General features: G+C 35.3%; 2 protein-coding genes across 3 annotated transcripts in view; both read left to right on the top strand.

Moving 5' to 3' along the window:
* Positions 1-19,886, top strand: part of adamts7 (a disintegrin-like and metallopeptidase (reprolysin type) with thrombospondin type 1 motif, 7) — a 610,954-nt gene that overhangs the window by 499,837 nt on the left and 91,231 nt on the right. The window lies entirely within an intron of this gene.
* Positions 107-11,452, top strand: senp8 (SUMO peptidase family member, NEDD8 specific). Of its 2 annotated transcripts, XM_073906851.1 has the most exons (3): positions 137-200; positions 3,764-4,470; positions 7,610-11,452. In XM_073906851.1, the coding sequence occupies exon 2, from the start codon at positions 3,785-3,787 to the stop codon at positions 4,421-4,423; it is 639 nt and encodes a 212-aa protein (XP_073762952.1). In that variant the 5' UTR covers positions 137-200; positions 3,764-3,784; the 3' UTR covers positions 4,424-4,470; positions 7,610-11,452. The 2 variants fall into 2 exon arrangements, with proteins under 2 accessions (NP_001070633.1, XP_073762952.1); NM_001077165.1 differs by lacking the exon at positions 7,610-11,452 and having other exon boundaries at positions 107-200; positions 3,764-4,525.

The raw sequence follows: 19,886 nt of genomic DNA, 5'->3' as shown, positions 1-19,886 counted from the left end.
ACAACAAGCCAATCAACGACGAGCTTGAGAAAGAGGCGTGTACGTCTGATCCGCCCCTTAAAGACTGTCGCAAAGGGTGTAAAAGCACGACATTTTCTGTCACAACATTTAAATGTTTACGGCAGCTGCCCTCATCGCGCCAGTGGTAGAGAAAGGTGGACGGTATGATAGTTTTATTTTGGTGCTGTTTCTTTTGCGAGGTAAGAAACGATGTTTACAGACTAGATTAACAGATAAAGAAGGTAGAGAACGAAAAATTATTTGCTTTGGAGTCGTTGTGTTAGTTTGGCCTGCACCAGTGTAGTGCATGGAAGACAACTTTAATGCTCGAGAACGGTTAAAATAATAGTGTAAATACTGTAACGTTAATAGGCTATTTTGAAGGGGTCTACTTATGTTACTAAAAAGTACAGGTCAGGGTGTAAGTGTTGTTCTTGAAATAATTACAAAACTAAAGTGATATGAGCTGGTGATAAATTACTGTTAGTAGAATGGGCAGATGAACTGATATGTCAACACATTGATGAATAGATTTTATAACATAGTATTAGCCACTAGAGTATGCATTTAAATCAATAAAATCTCTAAATTGTCTCCACAGTTTATGCAAATAACTTTGGCACATTTAATTGCAGATGCTTTTACACATTTTAAGTGCAGTTGAAGCCAGAATTATTAGCCCCCCTGTTTATTTTTTCCCCATCTTATGTTTAACGAAGAGAAAAAAATAACACCTTTCTGAACATAATAGTTTTAATAACTCATTTCTTATTACTGATTTATTTTATCTTTGCCATGATAACAGCACATAATATTTGATTAGATATTTTTCAAGACACTTCTATACAGATTAATGGGAAATTTTAAGGGTTAACTTGGTTAATTTGGGTTACCTAGGCAGGTTAGAGTAATCAGGCGAGTTATTTCTATAATGATGGTTTGTTCTGTAGACTGTATCAAAAAAATAGCTGAAAGGGGCTAATAATTTTGTCCTTAAAATGGTTTAAAAAAAAATAAAAACTGCTTTTATTCTAGCCGAAATAAAACAAATAAAAAAACATTATCAGACATACAGTGAAAAATTACTTGCTCTGTTAACATCATTTGGGTAAATATTCAAAAATACAAATAATAATAAAAAAATATATATATATATCAAATGGGGGTTAATAATGGGGTAAATCATTTTGACATCAGCTGCATACACCATGACAAGTATTCAATTATTTAAATTTTACTATAAATAACATATTTATTGTGTAATCAGTAGAATTAATAGTACAGCCATAACGGCAAATAGGTAGTTATGTAAGCATATAAATAAATAACTACACTGAAAATGGTGCTGTTTAGGAAAATACAAACCAAAGGGGTCCCACACTTTTTGAAAGTAAATGAATTTTACACGTATTTATTCAAGGCCTGACAAGTACCTAAAAACAAACATAGGTCATTAAAAGTGCTTGAATTAAATATGAAATAAAATTTGTTATGTAATTTAAACAATTTTACTGCTGTTAAAAACTGTTTAGAAAACTGAGAAATTCTTCATTTTAAAATCTTAAATTTAAGTCTAGTACAGTAACGCTGACAAATAATGTGCATTTTATTAATATTTCAGAAACTGCACTTGAGTATTACCTGCATTGAAATCAACAAATTTTATTCACGTTCTTAGAACATGTCTGTTTTTAAATGGTATTTTTTACTGTGACATTTTTAGGTGAAGTGAATTGTTAAGTACAGTAAGGACTTTCACACACTAAATAAGCTGGGGTGTAAATTACAAAGGAGCTTGATTTAAAGTTATGATGCTTTAAAAAGTCTTTGAATATGCTGTTTGTAAAAGTTACCTCAGATATTAGTTGCCACAGTGAGACAGTACTAATAAAAAATAAAATAAAGAAATATAAATTGTTGGGAAATAACAAATTTAATAAGTTAGTAAGATCAATACAGTCAGTGGTTGTGTCATTAGTATATATGTTGATAAATAGATTTGTAACGTATTCAAATGATGCTGTGAATGGTAAATAAAAACATCTTTATATAGTCATTCTATTATTTGCAGTAAATGAAACATCCTAAAGTGATGCTGGAGCACTTTCAAAGTAACCTTTAAATTGTATTATTGTTGAAATGACCTACTATTACAGTAGGTACACAGAAATGTGAGTACTGAGGGTAAAAAAGGCTGTTACAACATGAAAATAGTGAGTGGGGATAGTAAAATGTACTGTTTAGGCCAGGGGTGCCCAAACTCAGTCCTGGAGGGTCGTTGTCCTGCATATTTTAGTTTCAACATCAATTAAACACACCTGAACCAGCTAATCAAGCTCTTTCTAGCTATACTAGATACTTCCAGACAGGTGTGTTGAAGAAAGTTGGAGCTAAACTATGCAGGACACTGGCCCTCCAGGACCGAGTTTGGGCACCTCTGCTTTAAGCGATTTATTTATTTTAGAAAATAAGTAGATTAAGTTAATAATAATAAAAATAATAATAATAATGTAATTGTGCACTTTTACAATTCAATCTGTACAAATGCAACCAAACAAATTATATTAATTATAACAAAAATCAATTGATGACATGACATGACTAATACCAACTAATTATCATTTGCACCTTTTTTGGCCAGTGCTGTTTCCACAACTAGGTTTTGGCCATTTTCCAGCAATACAATTTGAAATAATTTACAATATAATTTAAAATGCATTAGCAAAGTCCTTTTATATATATTTTAATAATTACATGAGAATAAGTATGTTGTTGCATTTTTACATGTATATAATTTACTCTGAATAATGATATAACACAATCTGACCCATTTGTTACTTTTTAAACAATATTTTACACATAAAAAAAAAGTATATGCACTTTATTTGCATAATCACTTTTGTAGATATAATCTGATGCAGACACCAAAATGGAATCTCATCTTTGACCTATAGAAATAGACTGCATTGATAATGGTACTATATATGGAAATGAATATATTTTCAATGGTGCAAAGTAGAAAACATACAGTGATTGTGACATAAATTACAGAAGCTATGTAATCTCTGTAATCTGTAATATATAAAATACTGTGAATTATTCTGTCTGTTTTTTTTTTTCATAAAAAGCAACTTAATAACAATAATAACAATACCAAAAACAATAACTTGCTGTATATAAATGAAAAACATGTTTTAGGAGTTGTAAGCCTACAAAATTGAACTCTTTGAATTTTTTTTTGTTTTTATTGATACAAAAACACTGAAATTCATTGATATTTTTAATCTATTTTTTGTATTTTATTAAAATACCATGTTGGCACTTCAGAATACTGTGAATTATTCTGTTTATGATTTATTATTGTTGTTATTATTATTGTTAGAGCACACTTTTCTAATGAAGGAAATGTAACTGCACATAACTTGCTGTATATAAATAAAAAAACATGCTTCTAAAAGTACACATACAGACACAAATACTTTACTGTAAACGTAAATAACCTGTTTTGTTTTTATTAAAATACCAGATACCGTGATACAATATTGAGTAATAATTATGGCATGACAATTTTAACCATTGCATGCCTTGTGCATATAATACAAAAGGTAAGCAAATAATGTCAAATATGGTAATCGAATAATATAGTAAGAATAACAGAACATCTGTTGTTGTGTAAGTGACAGTTTACCATTACAGAAGTATTGTGTTAGTGGAATGGATCATAAATGCAAATCAATAAAATCTCTGCATTGTCATCTTACAGTAACTGCTGCTGTTTTTGAGAATGGATCCAGTGGTGCTGAGCTACCAGGACAGTTTGCTGCGGCGCTCAGACGTGGCACTTCTCAATGGCCCGCACTGGCTCAACGATCAGGTCATAGGTTTTGCCTTTGAATACTTTACAACTGAATGCTTCAAAAGCCTTTCCGATAAGATATGTTTCATCAGCCCTGAAGTTGCTCAGTTTATCAAATACGCCTCGTGTCATGAGGAGCTTGCCATTTTTCTTGAGCCGTTGAGCCTCGCGTCTCGTCGCTGGGTATTTTTGGCAGTCAATGACAACTCGAATCAAACGGCTGGCGGCTCTCACTGGAGCCTGCTCCTCTATCGGCGAGACACCAGCCAGTTTGCCCACTACGACTCCCAGAGTGGAAGTAACTCTCTGCATGCCCGCCGTATTGCAGCCAAGTTGGAAGCTTTTCTTGGAGCTGGGGCGAAAGTGCCTTTTGTGGAGGAGCAGTGCCCTTCTCAGCAGAACAGTTATGATTGTGGCATGTATGTAATCTGTAATGCAGAGGCTCTGTGTGAGAGCATTAAAACTGAAGGCTTCCCCAGCCTGCCCACTCCCATCATAACACCCACCTACATTACACACAAACGGACAGATTGGTATTCGCTAATACAGAGACTCGCCAAGGAATGACTGGATAACCTTAACATTGTGCTGCAGTTCTGGGGAAAGAAGGCAAAGTAAATCTATCTATTATACTCAATCTTGCACAAAATAAAAACTGCATTTTGGATACAGCATGCGCTTCTCAACAGATTGTTCGACAAACTCATAAAGGAATAGTTATCTGACAGTATCCGATAAACGTATCAGATCACGCTCCGAAAAATGAAATTTCCATCATCATACTCACCTTCATATCACTCCAAACTAGGGCTGCATGATATTGAAAAAAAAACTTGCATTGCAATATTTAGTTTTTCTGCAAATTTATAAATTGTGATATGAAAATTCATAATTTTACAATGATTGGGACAATTTTTAGGTGAGTGCATTTTACAAATTTGTATGTATATATTAGACCTTTTTTTTCGAAAGCAAAATTAACCATTATGCCTTGCGTGTATGCGTAAGGAGGATGAATGTGCATGAAAATTGCATTTGATTAATCAGGCAGCCCTACAGCTGAATCTACTCTCTCTCTCTCTCTCTCTCTCTCTCTCACACACACACACAGACACACACACACACAAAATAAGCTTTTTAAACATAAACATAAATCTATCTACTGTATCTGTCTGTCTACAAAGTTACTCTTTCCCTCCTTTGTAGCTTTTTTTTTTTGCACTCCCTATATAACATATAGGGACTGTTTACACCTGGGGCCTCATGTATCAGTGCTGTGCATGCACAAAAACTTTGCTTACGCCAGATATTATGCTCATGTTTGGGTTTACTAGCGATGAAACTAATGTGAGATTGTGCATTGGTCCGCGCCAACTTCATGTCTGGCGTACGTGTATTTCTTGTGTGTGTTTGTTTTATTTCCATTGGTGACTCCTAGAGGCAATTATGTTAAATTGCACACTACAAAGTATCGCACCAACAAATGTAAAAAACATTTATAATTGGTTAATTGACAATATATATATTTATATATATATATATATATATATATATATATATATATATATTTATATATATATATATATATATATATATATATATATATATATATATATATATATATATATATATATATATATATATAACCTCATATGTGATTTTAGAACCTATAAAAGTATTTGCAAATGTATACAACCCTTAGTCTATGGCAATGGCAGTGTTGGCATTATTAGAGTAAATTGTCAATGGTCGATTACGAAGGCTCCAAGGTGGCAGGGTGCGCGATGGGTGGCTTTTTGGTGAGTGATGTATTTTAAAGATATAATTCCAGCTAAGTTTTTATTTTTTTATTTTATTGAGCGTAATTATTTAACTTCATATCAGGAGACCGCTGTTAGCCATTAAAGACTTGGCTGTTAACCCCCTCAACAACCCACTAACTGACCAAGAGCGCAGAAACAATGATGCCCATTCTCACACTCGGTCAGTTGTAGAGCTGGCGATTGGGCAGCTGAAATGGTGGTGGCGCTGCTTTGAGCTGATGGGTGCTGCTATACCACCCTAACAAAGTGTTCCTCTAATACATCTGTGTCTCCCACAGACACGAATACTACTCCAGACAGTAAAGTGTCAAATTGAGACCACTCTCTCAAAGGGTGCTAGTTCACGGTTACTGTTCTCCTCCTAACTTGCACCTTTACATCGGACAATTTATTTTTTTAATTCATTCACAGTGCGACGTTTAAACCCTACTGCATTAACCACGTCAGATAAACTCTTCCACTCTATTTTTTTTCTTTTGTTATTAATTCCGGAGGACAAACTTGCAAATAATACAATTTTTCACTAGTCTACCTTTGATAGGAGCATCTCCAATTCTCATTCTGTAAAGTTTCTCTTGCTTGCTTTTACCATTTGCTTTTTCATTTGGTTTTGCCAAAGTGGAGTCATTATCCTATTTAAATAGGGAAGGAGGCAGGGAGGGGTTTTGCATTCATGCTCGTGCGCTCAGATTCATGTTAATTTGGATGTACAAAGAGAATATGCGTGGGATTCCACGTACGCAGTATTTCATACATCTGATTTTGTTTCTGCATACGCACATTTTCAGCTTTATCCGTACGCAATGTTTTAGTATTAATTCAGCGCAAGTTGTTGTACATGAGGCTCCAGGTCACTTTATGTTGTCTCTGATGGTATAGCAAGCCAATCGTGAAAAGGACAGTTGTAAATGCCCTCCGAAACACATTTGTGAGGGATATATATCTGATTAGTCCACACTCACTTGCTATATAAAACCTAATTCTGCAAACACTGAATTTTCTCTTTGAATGAGGAATTTAAATGGCACATATGGGTGAGTTAATGATTGTTTCATTTTTGGATGTGCTGATCTTTTATGGATACATCCATAATGTATCATCCACTCATAAGAAAGAAGAAACTTGTGATCAGTGTAACCAATCGGTTAGCAGCACAAGTTGGTAGACTGAGAATATATTATTGCTGATTATTATAGTATTGGTGGCATGAAGTGAGTAACTGAATGTGATGCTTGTTTACAAGACCTTTTGCTCAGGGCTTCTGTGGAGAAGAGTACAGATGACAAAGAATGTGAATGTATTCTTCTACTGAACTACTGTTTGCCAAGGAAATGTAGTATGTGCTGTTAAACCTCACAGGCTGAACAAAATAAAGTAGTTTTTCTTTAAGCAAGTTTAGAGCTGAAAAATGCTTCGTAACCTCACACCAGCAAATGCATGGTTTTATAACAGTCCATTCTTCACATGTATTTACCAATGAAATCAGCGGATAAAAATGAGTAGATTTTAAATTGATTAAAAGCAGATTAAAATTCTGCATGCGTGGAATCGTGATGCAGTTCACAATGTAATACTGACTTTATTTAAGCTGTATGTCCATTACAAAAACAACAACAAATCTTATTTTTCTCTGTCATGTGTTTTATTTATGGTGTACTTCAGTTGTTTCATTTATTTGCATTGTTGTGCTAATAATGCATACATAGATCAGTATTCAATTTGAACAATTCTGTAATATTACTGGACTACTGTTTTTACCACTGAAACGGCTCTCTCTTTGATTTGTCATTGAATTATTATAGCATTGATCACGTTATTTGACATGGTTGATTTCAGGTGTGTAATTTTACTCCAGAAACTTGCTATTAAATCAAATTAAATGAAACATAAAGCATCAAATTGATCAAACTCCTCATTCATTTTGCTCCAGCTAGGTCCTTTATTTGTCAGGAGTCGCCACTGTGGAATGAACCACCAACTATTCCAGCAAATGTTTTATGCAGCAGATGCCCTTCCAGCCCCCACCCAGTACTTGGACACACCCATACACTCACCCATTCACTATGGACAATTTTTGTTTTTCCAATTAACCTATAGCACATGTCTTTGGACTGTGGGGGAAACCGGAGCACAAAGAGGAAAGCTACGCAACCATGGGGAGAACTTGTAAACTCCACACAGAAATGCCTACTGGCCCAGCCAGGACTCAAACAGCAACCTTATTGCTGTGATGCGAGAGTGCTAACCACTGAGTCACCGTGCCGCCCCTGATCAAACCCCTAAATCAATGAAACCCTTCGAAATTAAATAATGTCAAGTGTTCTCTTAATTAAGTGGAAATAAACATTAGAGAACAACCTACCATTGCATAATTTCCCAGGTCAATCTGTAGTTCTATTTGGATTTACCCTGACAGGTAAAGAAAGAGGTTTTAAGTGTATTTCAATAGTTTCATATATTTTGAAGAACAGTATAAACACTTGACAAGACATTACAGATCAAATTTAGACAGCACTTTCAGATTCTCCCAGTTATTGGTGTTAATCTGGCCATTGGTGGAAACTTACTTCATTGTTTGGAGGAACTATTTCACTGCCAGCCTAAAAGTTTGCAGAAGCTTTGGAGATTTGGAAAATTGATATTAAATCCTTGAATCACAGACCGCATGTTGTCTATATCGAGGCCAAAGGGGTAACCCTTTCAGCCATACCAAAAGAAGCTCACGCCTAAAAAAAAAAGTGAACAAAAATATTGTTTTGTTTAAAATCTAGACTGGAACTTTACTAAACTGCTTCTTTGAACTTTAAAATTAATTCATTTTTTTCCTTTTTCATTTCATTTAATTCATTTACATTGAAACTAATCAAATTAAAACTGTACATTGTTAATATGACAAGCTTTTAAATGAATTTTGTGATAGAGGACAAATGCAACAGCATGTTGCAACTGTCCCAACTCTGTCAAACATGATTAAACTGTCTATGCAAGGTGGATATTATAGCTTTAACGCTTAATATTTAAAGATAAGAAATCAATGTTTTAATTTATGTGCATGAATGATGTTTTACATAAACAGATTAGATTATGAAAAAATTTCTGAACATTAAAAAAAAAATCTTTTTGACCTTAAAATGAGTTTTATACTGAAGGAATGGTCACATATGGCTGATTTCTCCCAGCTTGAAGGAGGGTCTAACTGAGAATATGTAGTATGAATATCACTCTAGCTTATTCCTGAATGGAGGAAGTCTTATTGCAACTGCCCCATGTTGCAACCATCCTCACTCTCCCCTATTTGTGAATTCAGAGGAGAGTTTTCAGAAAGATCATCTGAAACAAATGTGAATCCTAAAAGATCCCTTTAATCCTAGTGTAAAATCGGTGGTCTTTAATCGTTGGTTTGACATGTTCCCCAACAGCTGATTAAAGGCTGATTGCGATCAGATTTTTCCTCCAATGAAATTCTGGCTATGGCAGAAGGTTTCAGACATTTTCCTGCAGTGTGATTTTTCTCATGATTTGAGCGTTAACCAAAGAACCAATAGGCATGTTGAACCTGATAGCACAATCAGTGTGACGGCTTGAAACCACCCCAGGGAAATGTCACAACTGTTTTCTTATAAAGGCATGCAATAAGTAAAATTAATACTACAGATTGTTTATGATTGCTGTGAGGTTTCATTGCAGAAGAGCGGTTATTGAACGTGTCGTGAATTGATGGCGTCGAACTCCAGATGACTTGTCTTGATTGTTGAACAGTCTGACATTTTGACAACTGAGGTCTAACAGTGTGACATGGGGAACATGTTTGTACAGTTTGACAAGCTAAAATCACTGGATTACTGCAAAGCATATTAAAAATTGCACAGCGTAAGTTGGGCTTACTCAAAATGTACTATACGTATTTGTTAATGTTTTATGAACTTTTAAGAGAATTTGGTCTAAATTCCCACTGTGAACAAATCTCTCATTAGCAAAAGGCTTGACAAACCTTTGACGAAGAGCATGTTTTGTGGACGTAAAGAATTATCCAAAGTTTGCTTTATTGATGAAAGGAGGTTTCATTTATTTGGGTCAGATGGGAAGCATTATGTATATCATCCCAATGGTTAAAGACTGAACCCAAACTGTGTAAAGAAGTGAAAAGTGGATGAGGGAGTGTCAGGGTTTGGGGAATGTTTACCAGAATATCTTAGTACAACACATGGTTCCTTTCCTTCATTCATCAGCCATCCGTTTTCCAAAAGAACGATGAGCTTGTCACACAGCAAAAAGAGGTAAGTGGTTTCTTGGGCAAAAAACATTGATATAACGGAATAACAGATCAGTGATGTAAACCTGATCCAACATCTCTTGAAAATCCCCAGAGCCTACGAGGACTAGTGATGTCCTGTGAAAGACTATGCCCTTGTTAAAGAATATAGTGTCCTGTCACCCAGAAGGCACAATTTCTGAGGCCAAGATCAGACCCACTCCTGTCACAGTTGTCCTGCCCACATACCGTGCAATAATGGCAATAGGGCGATCCAGTCTTGTGCCGCAATGAAAAAGAAAAGCCAACTGTCAGCCTTAAACTAAAATAATAATAAACAAGAACATAATAAATAAGAACCGGCCTAAATCTGGGTCACGTTTATTTACATTATAACACCCCATTCTGGTCTAAAACCAAAACACTGTTCCTGCCCATATACCACATAGAATGAGGGCACTTTGGCAGTCAGCTGCTGATTGCCAGATTTGGGCCACAAGTAAGCCAAATATAGACGGAATGTCCGCCATAAATGAATAAATTAGAACATTTTGTGCCTGGTCTATTTTGCCAGATTTAAGTCACAAGGAAGCCATGAATAAACACACCAGAAATACCCCATTTTTTATTTTGCCCAGTTCCAGCACCCTGCTCCAGCCCACATACTGTACTGACTGATGGAATTTAGGCAATTTGATTTGATTAGGCAATTTGCCAGATTTGGGCCTTAAGTGAATTGAACCATTGCAGCATGTAAGCCAATAACATAAATTGGCCATAATGTGGGCCACATTTGATTTTTATGCTAACTCTGGTATTCCATATGCGAACAATGTGCATCATAGAATGGTGGCCTTTAAGTAGTGTTCCAAAAGCATGCCACATAGCTAGCAATAGACCAAATAAAGCAAAAATGTACATTGTCCACACTAAGTCCCAATTCTACTCCTTAGCCCTTCCCCTTAATCAATTCTCTTTAGCTTGAATGCATAGGGCTAAAGGGAAGGGTTAGATAACCCTTGAAACTGAGATTTTTCAGGACCACACTCGAAACCAAGGGTTAAGAAAATTTCCCAGAATACACCAGTTACAATGGCCGCATAGCTGCACCTGAAAGTTAGGAGAGGCACAAATTAGTATTTTTTTGTCATTATTATGATTTTTTACAACAAACAAACACTCATTGATCATTCATTCATAACCGCATTTGTGTTTTACTGTTGTGCTTAAACTGTAAAATAAAAAATGCTAAATTTGGCTATCTATAATCCATAATAATAAATCCTGTATAGTGATCCCATAACATGCTTTCACATCTGACACTCGAATATCCTGTAAGAAAAGTCTAGTGGATGGAAATGAGCTGTTTACAGTGTCTGCTATAATGTTGAAGTTGTGTGTTTACATGGATGAATATGCCCAGGGTGTAAATGCACAGTACAGGTACGATCTTATTGCCACATTATATTGTTATAATTACATGATATTGTTGCCTTTGTTGATTTCCTGATGATAAATACCAAAAAAATAACACAACTGGAATAACTACAGCAGTCGCCATCGTCCATCTCATACAAAGCAGGCGATTGTGATTACATATGATGACGTGTGGAGGTGTTGTAGTGCTACCATTTCTTAAGGGTAAATTTTGAAGGGTGAAGGGGTAGGGGTACAAAAATAGAATTGGAATTGGGCCTAAGCCTTAAGACCCATTGTGCAGAGAAATGTATAAATGACTTTGCTAATTGTCCAAATATGTTGATCCAGATTTATTTTGGAAATAAATGTATTGTAATTCATTTATATTGGCAATGGAAATTCATTTGTGATAACATTTCCAAATACATTATTTAATGTTACATCAGCAGTCCAACTATGGCAGCAAAATAAAACAGCATCAAGAAACTAAATAAAAACATAACAGGTTTTGCTAGCTTGGCAAATTCAAAGGCCTCAAAGAAGAAAACTCATCTAACAATGCAAAAATATGGGGTTAATTTCCACAGGGGTTTTGTGTCAAATAACTTATACATTAATATACTGTAACATCAGACACCTGTCTGTGATCGCAAGTTACGTGACAAAGATCTTACATTCAGGTACACTGTAACTTCAGACACCTGTCTGATTACAAGAATTTTTAGCAGGAGGAAATAAAAAGAAACACTGCAAAATCTTTTATCAGTTGGCATATTAACCTACAAGAAACCATATATTGTATAGGGAGTGGCATTCATTCATCCATTTTCTTTTGGCTTAGTCCCTTTATTTATCAGAGGTCACCACTGTTTTTCAGTTTCAGTTTTTTTGGATTAACATTCATTTATTCATTTGTTTTCCTTCGACTTTGTCCCTGTTTTATCAGGGATTGCCACAGGGGAATGAACAGCCAACTTATCCAGCATATGTTTTAGAAAGCAGATGCCCTTCCAGCTGCAACCCAGTACTAGAAAACATTCATTCACACTCACACTCATAGACTGCAGCCAATTTAGTTTATTCAATTCACCTAGCACATGTCTTTAGACTGTGGGGGAAACCGAAGCACCCAGAGAAAACCTACGCCAACAGAGGGACAACATGCAAACTCCACACAGAAATGCCAACTGTTCCAGCCCAAACTTGAACCAGCAACCTTCTTGCTAAGAGGCAACGGTGCTAACCACTGAGCCACCATGTCACTTAGGAAGTGGCATTATTAGCAAATTCTAAACTTAGAGAAAAACAAATTTTTTTTTTTAATTAAAAACTGCTTTTATCCTAGCCGAAATAAAACAAGTAAGACTTTCTACAGTAAAAAAAAAAAATATATATATATATATATATATATATATATATATATATATATATATATATATATATATATATATATATATATATATATATATATATATATATATATATATATTATGGGAAATACTTTAAAAAATTCCTTGCTCTGCTAAACATCATTTGGCAAATATTTCACAGGAGGGCTAATAATTTTAACTTCAGCTGTTTTATAATAACATTTTAGTCTAAATTCAAATGTGATTTGTGTCTATGGAACAAATGCTACATTTCTTATGAAGCTCAGTCTGTAATGCAGAGGTTATCACCGGAACCGTGTTGACAGCAATGGGGCCTCACATTGGCAGGTTTCCTTTCAACAGTACAGTGTGTATGAAAGGCCTCTGAGCTGCTCCGGGGCCTCAGGTGTTTCACATTATCTCTCCGAGGGGGTCCTGACCCTTATGATCTCAGTGCTGGGGTCTGTACACCTCATCCACATGCTTTTAAACGGCACTGTAATGTGCTGCAGATCTCTACAAAAGTGTAAACACATTTCAGGCCCTCCTGTATGACGGAAAGTGACTTTAAAAACTCATATACCACCTTCAGACTTGCTGACTTCAGATTTAACTCTCCGCCTTCTTTTTTTTTTTGTGGTGAAATATGTTAGTCTCAATGACATGTTTTTTTCTTTTTTGTGATGATATTTTTGGAGTGGGGGGGGATTTTTGCCTATAATTATGATAGGACAGTAAATATTTAAATGATGCAAAGTGAAAGAGACAGAGGGATAGGATTGGGAAAGGCCGAATGTTGGGACTCAAACTCCAGATGTGAGAGGGACATGACTTTTTTGTATGGATCTGATACAACATTACATTTACATTTACAGCAGAATTTTTTCTGTAACCTTCCCCACCCTTGTGCCTCGAGATAATCCTGTCTCGGAGGTCTATAGACAGTTCCTTTGTCTTCATGCTTGGTTTGTGCTTTGACATGCACTGTCAACCCTGAGACCTTATAAAGACAGGTGTATGCCTTTTCAAATTAAGCTGCTGAAACATCTCAAGAATGATTAGTGGAAACAGAATGTACCTGAGCTAAATTTAGAGCTTTAGGCAAAGGCTGTGAATACAAATGTACATGTGATTTTTCAGATTTTTATTTTATTTTAAATAAATTTGCAACAATTTCAAAAAATCTTTTTTTCACATTGTCATTATGGGACTTTTTACATAATGGTTGAATTTTTAGAATCATTAAAACTTAGTATAATGCTTTTAAACCATATAAATCTGGAAAATGTGTGGATTCTCACGACAGATAAAGAAGAATGTCTAGTCTAGTGTGATGTGAAAGTATGTTATTGATCACACACACCCGTTTTGGGCCCTTCAAAATATTCTGTTACAGTATGAGTTTTGTAACCTGAGATCACGTGGAGAACACAAATAGCCTCTTGCACATTCTCCAAAAAGTCTGTAACTGATCTCAACTCTATTGTCATAGTCTCAGAACTGCACACAAAGAGAGACAGAGAAGAAGAAAAAAAAAGATAAGATTGATGTATGTAAAAGTATACCTGGAGAGGTGTCATTTGGGAATGTTGCTCTGGTATGTCCATTTACACTGCTGTTGCCTACAGGTCATGACTGAAAGAGCACAACAGTGACGTTGAGGCTGGAAGTAGGATCTCAAAGCGTTTCCCCTTTATACACTTGCCATTGAGGTGTTAACAAGTCTGCAGTAAATTTAGCACCCAATAGAAAATGATCTCTGACCTTATTGTTAAATTCAAAGATGAATTCTGGTGATAGATATAGAAATGCTTAGGTTATGCATAATTGACTATGGACAGTTGAATTTGGGCATGGGTGCTCAATCCTGTTCCTGGAGACTACCTTCCTGCAGTTTTCACTTGCTACCCATATCAAACACACCTGCCTGTAATTATCAAGTGGTGTTCAGGTCGTAATTAATTGGTTCAGGTGTGTTTGATATAGGTAGCAACTGAAATCTGCAGGAAGGTAGATCTCCGGGAACAGGATTGAGCACCTCTGAATTTGGGTATGCATTATTGTCTATTTTTTCATGGTCTGTTGAAATTCTTAATTCTGATTGGTTGGAAGGTGTGCAGTAAAATTGTTAAATTCACAGGTAGTTCCTGTCATACGATGGCAAAAACAAACAGTGGCAAAACCTGAGCTATTTTGAACCAGAAACCAGAAAATCAGAGCACATCACACCTGTCCTCAGGTCTCTACACTGGCTCCCAGTTACATTCAGAATAGATTTTAAAGTATTATTACTAGTCTATAAATCACTAAATGGCCTAGGACCTCAATACATTACAGATATGCTCACTGAATAGAAACCCAACAGATCACTCAGATCATTAGGATCATATAAACTAGAAGTTCCAAGAGTTCAGTCAAAGCAGGGTGAATCAGCTTTCAGCCACTATGCCCCCGCTGCTGGAATCAGCTTCCAGAAATGATCAGATGTGCTCCAACATTAGCATGTTCAAATCAAGACTAAAAACACATCTGTTTAGCTGTGCCTTTACTGAATGAACACTGTGCTGCGTCCGACAGATTGCGCTATTATGTTTTTCTCTTCTTCTTCATTCTTTTATATCACATTTTACCTGTTTTTATGTTTTTTAATCCGTTTTATTATTTGTTTTTATTTTTTATTTTTTACTTGTTTTCTACATTTATTCTTGTTTATGTAAAGCACTTTGAATTGCCACTGTGTATGAAATGTGCCATATAAATAAACTTGCCTTGCCTTGCCTATTTTGAAAATTGACCGGGCCTTGTGTGAGGAACAGCTGATGGTGACCATATCAAAGTCAAACGGCAGAGGATTGTGGATTCAGAAATGCGTTTCAATTGCTAAAGGAAGAAGCAAGCATTTTCAACATGGTTTTAGACTCAATATGTGAATAGCCTATACAGATTTTACTTGAGAGATAGAGTACAAGCTCTGATCTTAAATAGATAAGTGATGACAAGCCACAAAACCAGCCTGATCTCATGCGGAAACGTAAGTATTTTACATTTTGTCAGTTTAGTGGCTAATTCGTACAAATTTGTACGAGTTTAGTTCAGCTCATTTAAAAAAAGTAGGCGTGGCACCTAACCCCACCCCTAACCGTCAGTGGGTCGTAAGCAAATTGTACTAAATAGTACGAATTAGATCGTACAAATTTATACGAATTAGCCACTAAATCAAAAAGTTACGAATTGCTGTGAGATTGTGTTGCACAAAACACATAATTAAATACATATTTTGCAAACTACACAAAACACACTTACACACTTGCATGTTAAGATCCTGTGGAAGAAGAAACTGGTCCATATGAATTGTAACAGTTACTGACAAAGTCCCTGTCAAAGTTTGACCAAGTCCCATACATAATAGTCTCTCCTGATTCTTGCTTTAATAACAAACGTCCGACGAGTCCTGCATTGCAGCAAAGGTTATTGTATCAATTATCTGAAAAATGACAGGAAAAAACACAGCACAAGGTTGGCTATACTGTGTTATTGTTGTGAAACAGAACTTTAAATGTGTTTTGCAGTACCAGATGCGTAAGGAATATTCAACGGGCAACTAAATTATTAGAAAAATAATGCACTCCTGAGGTGGTAAGGTGCCCACAAATGTGAAGCAGAGTTATCTGATCAAACCAGAGTCAATTATTACACTTTTACTATTGTTAACACACCCAAAAACATTGCATTTGAAAACATGTCAGTTTTTTTTTTTTTTTACCTCAAAGCTCCAGTGTACTAATTTCTTTTGCATCTCAGCCAAAGACTTTAGTTTAGTTTTTATTTGATTTCTGACTGCCCTAGGGTGTAAATTAACTGAAATAATTCAGTGTAGTGAAATGAAACTGTAATGCGATCAAGACCTCTCTGGAAGAACTGCTGTTAATGTGAAAATTTTCAGTTTCGAAGTTCCCGGATGAGCCTGCATCAGGGCCGGAGAGGGACTCCTTTTCAGCCCTGGAGTTTCAAGCCTTAGACCGGCCTACCTCAGTTTACGACTGACTATATTAAAATAAGGTCATTTCCAATTCAGTTTCTAATGACACTACCGCGTCTTTTTCAAGAAAACAGCTGCTTTAGAACTTCAAATGTTCAACAACCCTAACAGTATTATATGTCTTAACAATAAAAATTTAAATTATATAATAAAATATATTCAGGTGAGATTCGAACACGGGTCAGCAGCATAGAAACACAACGCGCTGACCACTGGACCACAATGGCACTGTTGTGTTGTTAAGAAAAATATATATTGCACTGTGACCCACCTCGATCTTTTTCTCCCCTTTAAGATTTCTGATAAAATTATATCAGACTTATTAAGTAGTGAATCATCTGATTTTCATTGAGCAGGTGTATTATTCATTAATATTAATTATTTGAATTCGTATATTAACTAAGGTGCCGCTGTTTGGGGTAGAATGATGATTTACTATTAGGTCATTATTACCCTGCGGGCTGCATTTTGCTCACGGGTCTGCGAGAAAATAAATAAAAAGAGCGGATCTGTGGCAAAATAATGAATAAAAAGAGTGAGGCTTTGGTCAAATACATGAATAAATGAAAAGAGTGTGACTGCTGAGAGTGCAAGCAGCTAGGGACACCGGCCCTCGCGGCCAAAAAACGGACCGGCCCACAGGGAATTCTCCCGGTCCTCCCGATTAGCCAATCCGGGTCTGGCCTGCATTATTTAGCAGTTGTTAACTTGGAATAACATGCCTTGGGATGTCACGATTGAATCAATCAGAAGCGAGTATTCCAGACAGCCTATAATGATATAGAATAATAATTATCATTTAGAAAACTGAAATCTGCAATGGCAGTTCACACTAAAAGAAATTGGAATTTGCCGAGAAAATTGCTATTGTGTAATACAATAATAAATAACTATTACAAACCATATTCTGTTTGGGATTTTGACCAAGTGCATCTAGAATATTCCATTTCCGCCCGGAATTTTCCTTTCTGTGCATCCAGTCTAAAAATGCTGGGTTTTGACAATTCCATCATATTGTCCCAACACAAATCGATTAGGTTAACTTTAATGTTTTTACAAATTTAATAGATTGAACATAAAACAATCAAGTCTTTCCCTTTGCCTTCAGACACTAGCGCAGCACGGGGATCAGGGGACTGATCATTGCATGAAGATGACGATCACTGAAAGATGGAGATTCGGCTTTGGAGGATAAGAGGTTTAAGCACTTGGGGTGTACAGTAAAGAGTTAAGGGAATGCTTTATTTTCATTGCATGACAAAGCCACTAGACAGGTTTCTATAAGTAGCCAACTTCCTTTTAGGCAAATTCCAAGGGAGGGAAGAAAGTTATGTATTTATGAACAAGACGATGGGACATATAAAGGTTATTACAGGGTCTTTTTCCACATGAAAGCCCTCACTAAAACACATAAGCTAAGCTGGACTTTTACTGTGGGTCAAGTTTAGCAAGCTTGAAAACATGCCTAGGGCTGGTAGTTATTACAGCATTACAGGATGTGAAAGAATGTATATAGACTGTGTTTCTTTGGAAGCAAATGAAAACATGAAAAATAATGACAGAAATGATGTCTACCATGTACTTCTTAGGAATTCATTTTTATATCACTCTGTCAAGTCAGTAAACGAGAATCTGACCATTTAATATTTTTAATGTCACTATATTTAGGTCACTGAACCTTCGTAGTTTTGAGCCAAAAGTCCAGTTTTCTAAAGGTTTGTTACTGGAGATGTGCTGATATATCGACCAATAGTTTTTAGAACTTGTAATGAAGCAATGTTGAGTTTCTTTGCTGAACTTAATGGTTTATTGTGTTGAGTAGAATAGAGTATTATTTCCCAGAGATGGGTTGCAGCTGGAAGGGCATCTGATGCGACCCGTGATTAATAAAGGGACTAAGCCAACAAGAAAGTGATTAAATAAATAAATGAATAGAGTATTATTTATAAGAGAGAGAGGGAAAGAGAAACCAATCTCATTCATTCCTCAGAAAGGTCTTGCTCTTTTTCTACAAAAAAAAAAAGAAATAGTTTGAATTGATCCATGGTAAAAAGCAATACTTCTCATGGTATAAACATCTCATATATTTCTTGCATGTTTTTACTTGCATCTTGTTAAAGGTAAAAAAAAAAGGGTTTGTTCCCTGTCAACATAAGAAGCCTTTGGGAGTGACCACAAAGACAGCTCCTTGGCACCATCTAAAGGCAAAACAAGAACCTGCTCTGAAATCATTATCACTAACACATCTTATTTTTTGTTTAACAAGAATGAAACTCAAGACCGCTTTAGACTTAGTGGAGTATATGATTACATCTTATATGAACTTTCATTTTTGGGTAAACTATCCTTTTAATAGACACAGCGTAAACCATAAAACCTATTGTAATAAAACAGTGAAAGCCATTGGTTCAAAGGCAATAATAATAGATATAGCATTAATATTACTTCAAACTATGACAGCATTATTGCCTTCAGGTCCTGCTGTTTATATTTATCTATACAGTTGAAGTCAGAATTATTAGCCCCCTGTTTATTTTTTCCAATTTCTGTTTAGCGGAGAGAAGATTTTTTTCAACACATTTCTAAACATGATACTTTTAATAACTCATTTCTAATAAATGAATTCTTTTATCTTTGCCATGATGACAGTAAATAACATTTTACTAGTTATTTTTCAAAGCACTTCTATACAGCTCAAAGTGACATTTAAAGGCTTAACTAGGTTAATTAGGTTAACTAGGGAGGTTAGGGTAATTAGGCAAGTTATTGTATAATGATTGTTTGTTCTGCAGACTATCAAAAAAAATTAGCTTTAAGGGGCTAATAATTTTGTCCTTAAAATAGTGTTTAAAACATTCATAGCTGCTTTTATTCTAGCTGAAATTAAACAAATAAGACTCCAGAAGAAAAAAAAATGTTATCAGATATACTGTGATATATATATATATATATATATATATATATATATATATATATATATATATATATATATATATATATATATATATATATAATTTGATAAATGACATAATTTCTGTATAAATTGCTTAACATGACAAGTCAAGCAATTTATAAAGCAATACTGTCATTTATCGAGGAACTGTAGATTGCAGAAAAACTGGTTAGG

Source organism: Danio rerio, chromosome 7 (assembly GCF_049306965.1).
Source record: "Danio rerio strain Tuebingen ecotype United States chromosome 7, GRCz12tu, whole genome shotgun sequence".
Classification (NCBI taxonomy): domain Eukaryota; kingdom Metazoa; phylum Chordata; class Actinopteri; order Cypriniformes; family Danionidae; genus Danio; species Danio rerio.
Note: the sequence above shows the minus strand (reverse complement) of the source record. Positions and strands in the feature narration are given on the sequence as shown.